Here is a 15,781-nt window from a genome sequence, read left to right as displayed (position 1 = left end):
AAACACCGCCGGACGGCTCCACTCCCTCCCTCCGCTGCAGGGGGGAGTCCGGCGCCCTAACACTGGCAACTGGTCTTGCCGCGCACAACTGCAGTCCCCTCTCGTGCCGCCTGCGAAAAGAAGTTCAGTGGCTGCGAAGTTGAAACAGTGATCGGAGCCACGAGGCTCAGCGAGGTGGTGTCGAGCGGGCAGCGCGACGCGCTCCCCCTGTCCCTGGCGCGGAGTGCGCCCCTCCCGGGTCCCGCCCGAACTCCGGGCGGAGCGCGCTGCCTGCTCGGCCCGGGGAGTTCTCGGTGCGTCCGGCCCGTGGCGAGGCCCGGCTCCCGTGGCCGAGTGGTTGGAGGAGACTGGAGCCTTTTTAGGAAGAATGGAGTTGGCGACTCGCTACCAGGTGAGGGTTCGGCTGCCCGCAGTCATGCGGACGAACCCACAGCTTGACTTTCCTTTGCGTCCGGGTCCTACTGGGGTTGGACTGGAAACGTGGCCCTTGGCTGCGGCGCTGACGATTCCGCGCCCAGCGGTGTGAGTGCCGGAGTGGGCGCGCCCTGCAGGTGTGCGCGGTGGGTCACGTTTGTGCCACGCGGACTAGAGAGGCCGGGCGCCCCAGCACACCACCGCGCTCAGCCTGGCGCTTTGCTCTGTCTCGGGTGGCTGCCGGGGGTGCAGGCGGGGAGCTAGCGGGGCGCTAGCGCGGCGCAGCGTCTGCGTTTGCAGCCCTAGTGAGACGGGGGAGGGGCTTTTTTTGTCCGCTCTCCACACTTTCTCGTGGAATTGGCACAGATATCAGGAAGCTTAAGAAAGTTGTAACTTTTTTTTTCTGATAGTCTATCGCCAGACCCGTCCAACTTGGATAATGGAGTTTAAAAAGAATAACTTTACTGTTTGTTCTAGAACTTCTGTAAACGTTTTCAAAGAATCATGTGGGGGAAATAGCAACATTGGCCAAGTTAAACAAGCTACAAGATCCCAAATCTTAGGCACAGCAGGACCCCAATTACGCGTTAAGGGCCTAACTAGTCTTTACAACTCATTAACAAACACTTGAGTAAGTTCCCCCAAAGGTTTCAGTGAGTGGTGGGAATGTGAACGTGACTTCAGTTTTCTCCTTTTACTTTTTCAAAGCGCTTTTCTCTACCTTACCGTAATAGAGCTACATTTTTTTCTTAGAGATAAGCAATAAAAACATTTTTCAAAAGAACTAAAAGTAAAATCTTTAAGAAGAGAAAGCAGCAGCCACGCCTCTGCTTGTGGGGGCGCAGAGATGCTTTGTGCGAGAATCGTTTTTTTCTTTTCTTTTTCCACTTGGTTTTGTGAGAGTCGCGAGATTCATTACTTTCACCTTGCCTTCTACTGGTATTCACCTTCCTCCACCTGCGTGCCTAGCCCGGGAGAAGAGGAGCCGGGGCCCCTGGCGTTGGAAGGCACAGAGTGCCAGGTGTCCGAGCCCGAGCCGCTATCACCTGCCCGACTCTGGCGGCAAAGACCGAGCCCCTAATGGTAGTTTTGGCCTTTAAGTAATTTCTGAAGTCTTCTTGAAATGGTTGTTTGAGAAAAATCTTGTTGATGCTTCTGAGAAAGAATATTTGTAAAGTGCCTCTTGTGAGAGAAACTGTTAAAAGCAACGGAAACAAACAGGAAAACCTAGGGAAAGAGACGGGGTTTGTTTTTTTTTTTTGCCAGTGGCTTTTATTGTGTATTGGCATCCTAATCTTTTGTTTGTTTGTTTGTTGTTTGTTTTTTGTTTTGAGACGGAGTTTCGCTCTTGTTACCCAGGCTGGAGTGCAGTGGCGCGATCTCGGCTCACCGCAACCTCCGCCTCCTGGGTTCAGGCAATTCTCCTGCCTCAGCCTCCTGAGTAGCTCGGATTACAGGCACGAGCCACCATGCCCAGCTAATTTTTGGTATTTTTAGTAGAGACGGGGTTTCACCGTGTTGACCAGGATGGCCTCAATCTCTTGACCTCGTGATGCACCCGCCTCAGCCTCCCAAAGTGCTGGGATTACAGGCTTGAGCCACCGCGCCGGGGCTGTTTTTTTTTTTTTTTTTTTTTTTTTTTGAGATGGAATTTCCCTCTTGTTTCCCAGGCTGGAGTGGGAGTGCAGTGGCGTGATCTTGGCTCACTGCAACCTTTGCCTCCCTGGTTCAAAGCAATTCTCCTGCCTCAGCCTCCTGAGCAACTGGGATTACAGGCGCCCCCCACCATGCCCGGCTAATTTTGCTTTTCCCCCCTTTTTTTAGTAGACACAGGTTTCATCATATTGGCCAGGCTGGTCTTGAACTCCTGACCTCAGGTGATCTACTTGCCTTGGCTTCTCAAAGTACTGGGATTATAGGCCTGAGCCACCGCACCCAGCGGCATCCTAATCTAGGAGTTTCTGCTGCTACGGGACAGAAAACAAAAACAAAACCCTCTGGATGGAGATTTTCACCCCCTGTGAATTTCATCATAAAATGTATCTGGAATGTGTCACTTCTGAAACCTGTTGTTAGGCTGGAGAGTTCTTTTCACTTCTAGCACTGATACTCATAATTCATGCTTAGGAAACTCAAGTCCCAGAATGTTACATAATGAGGCTAATTTTTGGTAGTTGTAAAATGTTAAATAAACTATTTGTCATGTGAGGATTACCCACAAATTATATCCGATCCATTTATGCACCAATTAAGGCAAATTACTATATGTAAGATGATCATGGTTTTTTTTTTTCCTTTTCTAAAGACCTAATTGGCAGCTGAAATCAAGACTTGTGATGATTTTTTCCAGTGGAAATGTTCCTGTTCATCGTAATTTAAATGTGAACAGATTATAGTCTCTAAATTAGTGGAGGGTGGTTCTATGGGGTGAGCAGGTGACTGCAGATAAGAGTACTTAATGAACGTTTCAGGCACAGCAAGATGTTAAATTCATGTGGTTCCACCCTGTCCCCCAGCCTTAGGAATAAAGCAGTGTGATGAACTGCCGGAAGTGGCATTACTGCACGCTGAATGTCGTTCGGCTCAGTGTGCAGTGGGTTTTAATCTCACACATTGGAGTAAGCGTAATTTTTATCCCTGGAAAGCACAAAGCTAGACGGTGTTACAGCAAAGCAGCTTAGGCCTAATGTTATGAGTAATAAGCAAACAAGGAGACACTCATTTACTCTGAACTACCTTGGAGTCTTACTTTTCTGCCGTTCCACCCGTGTGTTGGTTTTGATATTCTCTGACAGTGATTACGCTTCCCACAGTCTGGAGTCTTGTCTAACTGACCACTGTGTCTTTGTGCTTTTATATAGGATGACAGAAATACCACGTAAAGACAAGGGTGCGATCCTTTATTAAGAGCTGTCAACAGTGCAGCTTGCTGGAGCTCTAGCTTGCTGCAGCTCCCTCAGAGAGAAACTGGTAGGCACTGAATGTCTGTGTTCTCCTCGTACAGTCTTCTAGCTCCAGGGTGCAGGATGGCCCATTTAAGAAGGAAATGATGCTAAATGTGCTTGTAAATAGGCAGGAGTAGCATGCTGTTAAAGGGGTAAGGGGTAAAGGGGAATTTTTCTGGTATTGATTTGTTAGCTGCAAAGGGCTCCCATCTGATCCTGTTGCTTACCATGTAATCCCAGAGCCCCAGGAGCTAGTCACAGAAAGGGCAGTGATTTGCCAATTTAATAGTTGTGTATTTAAAAGGCTTCTCGGTTCCGTCTGTGTTCTGCTGGCTACTCCATCCACAGCAGAGCAGGATTCTCAATAATCAGGAGAAAACCTCAGAGACCATAGCGATTCTGATCAGGTACACAGGCTAGGAAACAATGAGATAAGTGTGGCCTAAAACAATTATGAACATTAGGATAAATTAATGAAAAAGATGAGAACGCCATTGGAACAGAATAAGCCAGGTAGACTACATTTAAACTGCTCCTGAGAGTTTTCCTTACTCAGAGTTATGGTTTACAATTTTTGCCTCCAAGATAATTTTGTTTTAGAAAAGACTCAGCTTTATTCACCAAAGTAGAATTGATGCAGGTTACTTGAGGTAGGTAGGGATAGAGATAAGAAAGTATTACTGGGGCCATTTTATTTTCTTTTTGTTTAGGAAAAGCAGTGGTTTCTGGAGAGTTTTTGAAATAGGACCATTGAGACGCATATTTGGTAAATGTCACTGAACACTCAGAAAAATGTGTCTTCCATAGTAGTAAATGCTAGCACCTCGTATGCAGCACAGAAATAAACTGTTGAGTCTCACAATGCAAGGGGCCTGAGCTTTGGTTCAAGTAAATAGTTGGTGCTTCTTGCCGTTTCTCCCTTGTGATCATGAGCTGAGGACAGAGGGTTTGCTGGCTGGGTTAGTCCACTGATCAGATATTCAAATATGCTAGACATTGGTAGGGTGATAGAACAAAGACACAGAAAACACTATTCTTTCCCCATACTCTTTACCAGAAAGCCACTCTTGAACTCCCTTCCTCTTCTGTTTTTGCCACAGCTCAGCTGCCTCCTGCTCTGCGCTGTGGGGACTGGTGGGGACTTTGGGTTTGGAGAGAAGAGGGAGACCTTAAGAGCCATCCTTTTTTGCCCCCAAGGAATGGAAGCTATCACTTCCTTTTAAAAGTCATGCTGTGCTAGGTACTTAAAAGTTATCAAATTTAATCCCCACTGTAGTTCTGTGAAGTAGGTTGTGTTACCTACATTTTAAAGATAAAGCTAAATTGACTAATTTGCTCAGGGCAATTTACAAGGAATGTTACTTAGCCAGGATTCTGTCCCTAGAGCCTCTGCCTGGCCCTTGCTCTGGAAATCTGGGGCCTTGGTGAATCAGGAAACTTGCCCTGTTCCCTCCTCCCTTTAGAAGGGCAGGAGTGGGCCGGGTGCGATAGCTCAAGCCTGTAATCCCAGCACTTTGGGAGGCCGAGGCTGGTGGATCACGAGGTCAACAGATCGAGACCATCCTGGTCAACATGGTGAAACCCCGTCTCTACTAAAAATACAAAAAAAAAATCAGCTGGGCATGGTGGTGCGTGCCTGTAATCCCAGCTACTCAGGAGGCTGAGGCAGGAGAATTGCCTGAACCCAGGAGGCGGAGGTTGCGGTGAGCCGAGATCGCGCCATTGCACTCCAGCCTGGGTAACAAGAGCGAAACTCCGTCTCAAAAAAAAAAAAAAAAGAAGAAGGGCAGGAGTGTTAGCAGCTAGTCTGGTTCTTTTTTTAGGAACTCACTAGATTATGCTTTACACTGCCTGTAAAAGTCAGTTTGGGAATGTGGATCAGATCCACCAGGCTTTTACATAGGAATGACTTGTATGTGATATTTGCATTGTGCAGACAATAACATGTTACTGTAAAGCTGCGTTGAAGCACTTCTCTGCTTCCACTACTTTGTGTGCCCCATTTCCTGGAGACTTTCCATGTAGTGTTTGCGTAATCTTTTCAGTATGATTGTTATTGGAATCTGCTTTCCTTAGCACTGTCAGTATTATGTTTCCTAGTAGCTTAGAGGTCTTTACAGTTTTAATTTTTAGTGACTGTGTAGTGTTTCTAGATGTGCATTTTATGTATTTTCTGTTGAAAACTTTTTTTCTTTATTAGAGGAACTTTGTAGAAATATCTCAGGGTAGTATCCTGTGTATCTTACGGCTTGTGTATGTGCTTATGTATGTGTGTGTATGTGCACACACACACACATACACACATACATACAGTGCAGACTCCAACAGAAGCCGTAAGATACACACACACACACACACACACACACACGTTTTTTTTTTTGAGATGGAGTCTCGCTCTGTCGCCCGGGCTGGAGTGCAGTGCCCAAATCTCAGTAACTATTACACTCTTTTAATTAATGTTTATATAGCATCTTCTACTTGACAGAACACTTACAGGCATAGTTTGGAAGTCATCAGGGCTTGTTATTTTCCTTTGAGGTAAGTGGTAGGGTTGCACTTTCCTGGCCCTGAAGCAGACGAGGCGATTTGACTTGCTTTGGCCAATGAAATATGAGAATACTGTCTGTCACTTCTAGGTGAATTGTTTAAATGCCAGCTTACCACTCACTAAGTCGCAATCCTTCTGCCACTGCATCTGCCAGCATTCTGCAGCGGGATAGCTCTATGGGCCCAGGCTCTGGTGTGAAGACAGTGTGGAACAGAGCCTTGGGCTGTCCTGTGATGAACATGTAGTGCGAACAAGATGGAAGCCTTTTTTGTTTGTTTTAAGGCATTGATTGAGACTTAGGGTTGCTTGCTACTGCTTTATAGCTTGTCGTATTCTAACAGGGCTCTCATATTTCAGTTTTGGATTCATTCACTCTGTGGTTGTCATCTGAGTGAACTGGGATCATGGGAGACGTGGTAACAAATGTGGGTGTTTTTCTTTTTAATTGTTAAAGTGCTGAGAGTGAGGGGAATGCTCCTGGTAAATGGTTTGGAGTTCAGGGATGTTAAGTACCATATGGCAGGCAAGAGAGTCCCACAGGATGAAGCGATTGTTTTGTCCAAAATGTCAGTAGTACCTTGTTGGAAAACACTGAGAACGGACTTGTTCAATTTGATACTCTTTTTTTTTCTTTTTGAGACAGAGTCTTGCTCTGTCACTAGGCTTCCAGGTTGGGGTGCAGTGGCGTGATCTCTGCTCACCTGCAACCTCCGCCTCCCAGATTCAAGCAGTTCTTCTGCCTCAGCCTCCCGGGTAGCTGGGACTACAGGCGCACACCACCATGCCCAGCCAATTTTTTTTGTATTTTTAGTAGAGCTGGGGTTTCACCACGTTGGCCAGGACGGTCTCGATCTCTTGACCTCGTGATCCACCCACCTCGGCCTCCCAAAGTGCTGGGATTACAGGCTTGAGCCACCGCACCCGGCCTCAACTTGATAATCTTTTACTTAGACTCCAGAGAAACCTTAACATTGGCTTCACATTTCCTATCTGCTGACCTCCCTGGAGGAAGATACTACTTCACACTTCCCAAGTGATTTGGTTCACTTCACTCCTAGGATCTCTGCCAACATTCTGGTTCATTGGGTGCTCATCTGCTGGATAGCTCTTCTAAGCCCCCTGTAAATTCATGTCTGAAATGTCTCCCCATTTATATCTTCTCTTTTAAACTTAGCATCGACTATCTTGTGGGGCTTTTTATTGTGGTAAGCTATACATAATAAAATGTACTATTTTAACCTTTCAGTGTTATTAAGTACAGTCACATGGTTGTGCTGCCATCACTGATCTCTCATGAGCTTTTTCATCTTTATAAACTGAAACTCTCTACCCACTCAACAATTATTCCCCATGACCTCTTCCCCCAGCCCCTGGTTATTTCTATTTTAGTTTCTGTCTCTGGGAATATGACTCTCCTAGGTATCTCATATAAGTGGAATCATATGGCATTTATCCTTTTCTGACTGGCTCATTTCACTTAACATACTGTTTTTAAGGTTTATCCATTTTGTTGTATGTATCAGAATTTTTTAAACATTTTATTTATTTGTTTTTGAGACAGCCTGTGTTGCCCAGGCTGGAGTGCAGTGGTGCTGCCCTGGCTCACTGCAGCCTTGACCTCCTGGGCTCAAGTGATCCTCCCACCGCAGCCTCCCGAGTAGCTGGGACTACAGGCGTGTACCACCCTGCTTGGCTAATTTTTCTTTTTAAAATTTCTTGTAGAGATGGAGTCTCTCTGTGTTGCCCAGGTTGATCTTGAACTCCTGAGCTCAAGCAATCCTCCCGCCTTGACTTTCCAAAGTGCTGGGTTTAGAGGCGTAAGCCACTGTGCCTGACCTCATTCCTTTTAAAGTCTCAATAATACTCCATTATATGTACATATCACTTTTTTTCCCTCATCTGTTTATTTTGTCAGTTTGCACCTTTTCGCTATTGTGAATAATGAATTGGCACACAATGAATAAACATTGGTATACAAATATCTGCTTGAGTTCCTGCTTTCAATTGTTTTGGACGTGTGTACCTAAAAGTAGAATTGCTGGGTTATATATATGATAATACTAAATTCAGTTTTTTCAGAAACCACCATACTGTTTGGCACAGCGGCGATGTCATTTTATCATCACTGGCAGTGCTTGAGAGTTGCAGTTTCTTCAAGTCCTTGCCAGCACTGGTTCTTTTCTGTGTTTTTGATAATGGGCATTCTAATGTGCATAGTGGCATCTCATTCTGGTCTTGTTTTGCATTTCCCCAATGATTAGTGACGTTAAGGATTTTTTTTCTTGTGCTTATTGGTCACCTATGTATCTTCCTTTAAGAAACATTAATTCAAGTCCTTTGCCCTTTTCTTAAGTGAGTTTTTGTAGTTGTTAAGTGAGTTATTTGTATGTCCTGGATATTAATCCCTTATTAAATATTATGGTTTGCAAATATTTTTCCCATGCTGTAGGTTGCCTTTTCACTGACTTGATAGTGCCCTTTGCATGAAAGTTTTTAATTTCGATGGTCTAGTTTATTTACTTTTCTTTTGTTGCCATATCCAAGAAATTATTGCCAAGTACGGTATTATGAAGCTCTTCTACTATATTTTCTTCTACTTAGTTTTATAGTTTTTGCTCTTACATTTAGATTTTTGATCCATCTTGAGATAGTTTTTATACATGGCTTAAGGTGAGGGTCCAACTTAATTGTGTTCCATTTAGATATATCCAGTTTTCCCAGCACTGTTTGTTGAAAATACTGTTTTTTGCCGTTAGTCTTGGCACCCTTGTTGAAAATCAGTTAACTGTATATGCAAGGATTTGTATCTAGGCTCTTTATTTACTTCCATTGATACATATGTCTGCCTTTATGCCAAGACCATACTATTCTGATTACCATAGCTTTTTGGTAAGTATTGAAGTCAGGAAATGTGTGTCCTCTAACACTGTTTTTTTTTGTTTTGTTTTTGGTTTTTTTTTTTTTTTTTTTGGTTTTTGGAGATGGAGTCTCGCTCTGTTCCCCAGGCTGGAGTGCAGTGGAACGATCTCGGCTCACTGCAGTCTCACCTCCCGGGTTCAAGCAATTCTCCTGCCTCAGCCTCCCAGGTAGCTGGGACTACAGGCGTATGCCGCCATGCCAGGCTAATTTTTTGTATTTTAGTAGAGATGGGGTTTCACTGTTGCCCAGACTGGTCTCAAACTCTTGAGCTCAGGCAGTCTGACTTTCTTACCTCCCAAAGTGCTGAGCCACTTTGGAATTACAGGCGTGAGCCACTGCGCCCACCCACTGTTCTTTTTTAAGATTGTTTTGGCTATTTAGGTTCCTTTGAGATTGTACATTAATTTTAGGATGGACTTTTTTGTTTTTACAAAAGAAGTCATTGCAATTTTGAGAAGGGATGCATTGAGTCTGTAGGTAGCTTCAGTTAATATTGTCGTCTTATATTAAGCCTTCCAATCCATGAACATGGGATGGTTTTCCATTTCTCTGTCTTCCTTAATTTTTTCAGGTATGTAGTTCTCAGTGTACAAGGCATTCACCTTGTTGGTTAAGCTGATTTCTAAATACTTCATTATTTTGATGCCATTGCAAATAGAATTGTTTTCTTAATTTTCTTTTTATAATGGTTTGTTGTTAGTATGTAGAAACATAGATTTTGGTGTTGATTTTGTGTCGTGCAATGTTGAATTGTTAGCTCTAACTAATTTTTGTGTAATCTCTAGTGTTCTTTACATATACAGTCATGTGTCTTTAAGCAGAGATAAATTTCGCTTCTTCCTTTCCAATTCGGTTGCCTTATTTATTTTTCTTGCCTGATAGTCTGTCTAGAGCTCCCAGTACTGTGCTGAATAGAAGTGGTTAAAACAGGTATATTTGTCTCTTTCCTGATCTTAGGGGAGAAGCTTTCAATCATTCATTCATCATTAAATACCATGTTACTTAGGGTTTTTCATAAATGGCCTTATGTTGGTGAGTTTAAGTTTCCTTTTTTTTTTTTTTTGAGGATGAAAGGGTGTTGAATTTTGTCAGATATTTTTCTGCATCAATTGAGATGATCTTTGGTTTTCCCCTTTATCCTGTTCATATGATGTACTACATTAATTGATTTTTATATGTTTGAACCATTTCGCATGCCTAGAATGATTGCCACTTGGTGATCTTTTATAATCCTTTTGCTGCAGTGCCAAATTTGTTTTACCTGCATTTTGTTGAGGATTCTTGTATCAGTATTCCTAACGGATGTTGCTGTATAGTTTTCTAGTATCTTTCTCTGGCTTTGGTATCAGGATAATGCTGGTCACATAAAATGAGTTTCAAGTGTTCTTCCTCCTTCATTTTTTTTGGAAGAGTTTGAGAAAGATTGGTGTTTGTTCTTTAAATGTTTGGTAGAATGTACCCGTGAAGTCCTAGGCTTTACTTTGGTGGGAGGTTTTTGATTACTAGTTCAAATATGTTCAAATCTTATATTTCTTCATAAATTAGCTAGGTTGTTTCTAGGAATTTGTACATTTTATCTAGATAATCCAATTTGTTGGCATACAGTTGTTTAGAGTACTCTTAAAATCCTTGTTATTTATGTAAAATTAGTAGTAATGTCCAGTTTCACTACTAACTTTAGTAATTTGAGTTTACTCTGTATATTAGTCATGTAGCTTAAGATTTGGCAATTTGTTGATTTTTTTTTTCAAACAACTTTTGGCTTCATTGATTTTTTTTTCCTCTATTTTCACTTTATTATCTATTTTAATCTTTGTTTCCTTCCTCTTGCTAACTTTCGGTTTGGTTTGCTATACATTTTCTATTCCCCAGTGTGTGACGTTTGTTTGTTGGTTGGAGAGCTTCGTTTTTGTTGTGCTTACAGCTGTAAATTTACCTCTTAGCAATGCCTTTTGCTGCATCCCATAAATTTTGGTAAATTTTGTTTTCATTTACATTTGCTTCAAGGTATTTTCTAATTTCCCTTGTGATGTCTTCTTTGACCCATTGGTTGTATAGGAATATGTCATTTAATTTCCATGTAGTTGTGAATTTTCCATTTTTCCTTCTGTTAATGGATTTCTCATTTGGCCCTGTTCTAACAAGAAAGGATAGTATGATTGCAGTCGTTTTAAAATTTAGTCACACTAATTTATGGCCTAACATACAGTGTGTCCTGGAAAATTTTCTATATGTACTTGAGAAAAGTGTGTATCTCTTGTTGCGTAGAGTGCTCTTTATTAGTTTTAGTTGGTTTATAGTGCTACTCAAGTCTTCTTTATGTTTGCTTATTGCTCTGTCTTACTCTGTTCGTTATTGGAAATGGGGTGTTGGAAGTTTCCATCTGTTGTTGCAGAACAGTCTATTTCTTCATTCAGTTCCATCAGTGTTTACTTCATATATTGGGAGCTTTGATGTTTGGTGTGTGTATATATTTATAATTGTTCTGTCTTCCAGTTAATTAACTTTCTTATCAATCTATAATGTCTTTGTCTTTAAAAACAGTTTTTGACTGTCTATTTTGTCTCATATTACTATAGCCACTCCATCTCTCTTTTGGTTACTATTTGCATTATCTTTTTCTGACCTTTTACTTTTAACCTATTGGTGTCTTTAGATCTAAAGTGAGTCTATTGTAGATAGTGTATAGTTGTATCCTATTTTTAAAAAGACCCTTCCTGCCAATCAGTTTCTTTTGGAGTTTAAAACATTTAAATTTGAAGTAATTTCCGGTAGGGAATTATTTAATCTTGAGATTTAAAAAATAGGTTTCTGTATACCTTACGGCTTTTTTGTCCCGCATTTCCTCCGTTATTGCCTGCCTTTGAGTTTAGTTGATTTGTTGGTAGTGACACATTTTGACTCTCATTTCCTTTTCTGTGTTGTCTTAGATATTTTCTGTGTTACCATAGAGATTACATAAAACAGTCTGAAGTTATAACAGCCTAGTTTGAATGATACCAATTTCACTTCAGCAACATACAAAAATTCTACTCCTATATAGCTCTGTCTTTTTCCAACATTTTATGTAATTGAGATCAGGAATTACATCTTTATGTGTGTATCCACTAACAGATTCGTAAGTATTTTTAACCCTTTAGAAAATGACAAGTAGACTTACAAGCCAAATTTATAATAATACTGTAGTTTTTATATTTGTCCATGTATTTACCTTGACCTGAGAACTTTACATTTTTGTATGGCTTTGGCAAAGTTACAGCGTAGTGACTTTCATGTCAATGTAAAGGACTCCTTTCAGCATTTTCTCTTGCAAATGCCAGTAGTAACGAATTCCCTTGGCTTTTGTTTATTTGGGAATGTCTTAATTTCTATCTCATTTTTGAGGGCACTTTTTTTTTTTAAACCAGATACAGAATTCTTGCTTGATAGTAATTTTTTTTTCTTTTTAGCTTTTTTTTTTTTTTTTTTTTTTTTTTTGAGATGGAGTTTCACTCTTGTCACCCAGGCTGGAGTGCAATGGCACGATCTCGGCTCACCACAACCTCCACCTCCTGGGTTCAGGCAATTCTCCTGCCTCAGCCTCCTGAGTAGCTGGGACTACGGGCACGCGCCACCACGCCCAGCTAATTTTTTGTATTTTTAGTAGGGACGGGGTTTCACCATGTTGACCGGGATGGTCTCGATCTCTTGACCTCGTGATCCACCCGCCTCAGCCTCCCAAAGTGCTGGGATTACAGGCTTGAGCCACCGCACCCGGCCTTTTTAGCATTTTAAATTTTCTTTTCAGCATTTTAAATATATTATAAATGTACCATCCTACTGCTTTGTGGCCTTTAAGGTTTCTGTGATAAAACATCTGATAATCTTATTGAGTGTCACTTATATGTGACAAGTAGCTTTTTTTCTTACTACTTTCAAGATTCTTTGTCTTTGGGCTTTTAACATTTGATTGTATGGTGTCTTTTTTTTTTTTTTTTTTTTTTTTTTGAGACGGAGTTTCGCTCTTGTTACCCAGGCTGGAGTGCAATGGCGCGATCTCGGCTCACCGCAACCTCCGCCTCCTGGGTTCAGGCAATTCTCCTGCCTCAGCCTCCTGAGTAGCTGGGATTACAGGCACGCACCACCATGCCCAGCTAATTTTTTGTATATTTAGTAGAGACGGGGTTTCACCATGTTGACCAGGATGGTCTCGATCTCTTGACCTCGTGATCCACCCGCCTCGGCCTCCCAAAGTGCTGGGATTACAGGCGTGAGCCACCGCGCCCGGCCTGTATGGTGTCTTTTTAAGGATCTCTTCCAACTTATCCTACTTGGAATTCATTGAGGTTCTTGGATGTATATATTCATGCCTTTCAGCCAGTTTGGGAAATTTTCAAGCCACTGTTTTATGAAATAATCTTTCTCTATTTTTCTCTCCGTTTTTCTTCTGAATCTCCCGTCATTCCTACATTGGTCTGCCTAAATAAGTATTTTAGGCTCTTTTCACTCTTCTATATTCTTTTTAGCTTTTTCTCCTTTTCAATTCTTTTCTCCTTATCTTCAAATTTGCTGATTTGCCTACCTCCTAAAATCTGTTTTTAAACCACTCTAGTAAAGTTTTCAACTTGTCATTCTATTTTTTTCAGCTCGATAATTCTGTTGGGTTTCTTCTTCTCTTCTCTTTGTTTATAGACTCATTTTGCTCGTGTTCTTGGTGGATGTTAATTCTTTGTGCCTTTTGTTCTTTCAGCATGTTTAGGATACTTGTCTTTTCTAATAAGTCCATTGACTTCCTCTGGGAAAGTTTCTGCTAATATATTTTGTTTCTTCGAATAGGCCAGGTTTTTCTTCTTTATATAACTTTGCTGTTTTGTTGAAAATTGGATATTTGAGAAAGTGGCCACCTCTTCCAGTCTTTAGAGAATGACTCTGTGCTATGGAAATCTTTAAAAGATTGGCTAGGCATGTTCTGAGCCTGAAAACTTAAGGTCATCATAGATCTTTTCGGAACATGCTGTCTTACCTTTACCTGTGTGTGGCTTTTTTCAGTTCCCCCATTGGCTTCTATTCAATGTCTTCTTATTAGTAGTAGTTATGAGCCAGGGTCTTGCGCTGTCACTCAGGATAGAGTGCAGTACCTTGATCACAGCTCACTGTAGCCTCGAACTCCCAGGCTCAAGAGATCCTTTTGCCTCAGACTCTCAAGTAGCAGGGACTACAGGCATATGCCATCATGCCCTGCTAATTTTTTAATTTTTTTTTTTTTAAGAGATGGGGTTTTGCTACCATTGCCCAGCCTGTTCTAGAAGTGGGCTTAAATGATCTTCATGTCTCAGCCTCCCAAAATGCTTGGATTACAGGCATGAGCCACTGTATCTGGCCAGTATTGCCTATTTTTGATTTTCATTTCCTTAATGACCACTGATGTATGTAGTTTTATGTACTTGTCATTTGTTTATCTTCCTTGGAGAAAGGGCTATTCAAGTTCTTCACCTAATTTTTGATTGGTTGTTTGCCTTTTTCTTGAGTTGTAAGAAATCTTCTTTTTTTTTTTTTTTTGAGATGGAGTTTCGCTCTTGTTACCCAGGCTGGAGTGCAATGGCGCGATCTCGGCTCACCGCAACCTCCGCCTCCTGGGTTCAAGCAATTCTCCTGCCTCAGCCTCCTGAGTAGCTGGGATTACAGGCACGTACCACCATGCCCAGTTAATTTTTTGTATTTTTTTTTTTAGTAGAGGTGGGGTTTCACCATGTTGACCAGGATGGTCTCGATCTCTGGACCTCGTGATCCACCCACCTCGGCCTCCCAAAGTGCTGGGATTACAGGCTTGAACCACCGCGCCCGGCCAGAAATCTTTATATATTCTAGATTGTAGATCATTATCAGATACATGATTTGCAGGTGTTTCTCCCATTCTGTGGATTTTCTTTTCACTTTCATGATGTCCTTATGCACAACAGTTTTTAATTTTGATGAATTGCAATGTATTATTTTCCTCTTGTTGCTTGTGCTCTTGGTGTTAACTTGAGTTTGTATTTTTTGATTAAATGCTGAATACTAATTAATATGTAGTTATAGAAAAACAGATTGTTTTCCTATTTAGATGTTTGGAAATTTTTTTTTGTAAAGACATTAACAAGCTACATGCCTTTGAGTAAGTCTAAGTGTGGTTGCCCTAATTTTATTTTGTTTTTCTTTTTTATAGAGATAGGGTCTTGCTTTGTTATGCAGACCGAACTTGAACTCCTGGGCTCAAGCTATCCTGCCTAGGCCATTTAAGTAACTGGGACTACAGGTGTGCACCTCTGTGCCTGGCTATCACTCCATTATATGAAGAGAGATGCACAAACTGATGAATGAGATCCTATCACAATCTGACAATCTTTTTTTTTTTTTTTTTAATTGTTTGAGATAGGGTCTTCCTCTGTTACAGTAGTAGGATCATAACTCACTGCAGCCTTGAACTCCTGGGCTCAATTAATCCTCCCTCCTCAGCATCCCAAGTAGCTGGGACTACAGGCACATGCCACTATGCCTGGCTAATTTTTTTATGTTTTGTAGTGATGGAATCTTGCTTTGTTGCCCAGGCTATTGAACTCCTGGGCTCAAGTAATCATCCTGCCTTGGTCTCCCACAGCACTGGGATTATAGGCATGAGCCACCATAATTGGCCTGATAATCTTTGATTTTATGATTTTCTTAACTGCTAATGGTAATTCACATACTCCTTCACCCCGAGTTTAATCACATTTTCCTAGCAGTCTTGAAATTGCACTGTATATAGTTTTTAAAAAATTTACTGCCCTATTTTCGATGTATATGATGATGTTTATTTTCTGAAACTGGGTCTAGTGTCCTCAAACCAGTTCTAAAGCAGAGTGTTTGTCTCCTCACACCTTCCACGTCATTTAGCATGCCCTTAAAAACAGAGGCAAAATGTTGCTAAATAGCTAGATGAAAAGCATACTTGTTTTAT

At 41.5% G+C, this 15,781-nt stretch overlaps 1 protein-coding gene across 3 annotated transcripts in view; it reads left to right on the top strand.

The window, feature by feature from the left end:
- Positions 1-248: 248 nt before the first annotated feature.
- Positions 249-15,781, top strand: part of CDCA7L (cell division cycle associated 7 like) — a 41,385-nt gene continuing 25,852 nt past the window's right edge. For 2 of the 3 annotated variants that reach the window (XM_039472732.2, XM_039472731.2), the window contains exon 1: positions 251-391. In XM_039472732.2, the coding sequence (XP_039328666.2) occupies positions 368-391 (24 nt within the window). In that variant the 5' untranslated portion in view covers positions 251-367. Of the gene's footprint in view, positions 392-15,781 lie in introns of all 3 variants that reach the window. The other variant, XM_074379603.1, reaches the window with a different exon arrangement.

The sequence above is a fragment of the Saimiri boliviensis genome, chromosome 10 (assembly GCF_048565385.1).
Source record: "Saimiri boliviensis isolate mSaiBol1 chromosome 10, mSaiBol1.pri, whole genome shotgun sequence".
NCBI lineage: Eukaryota > Metazoa > Chordata > Mammalia > Primates > Cebidae > Saimiri > Saimiri boliviensis.
The sequence above is the reverse complement of the archived record's forward strand: the minus strand, read 5'-3'. Positions and strand labels throughout refer to the sequence as shown.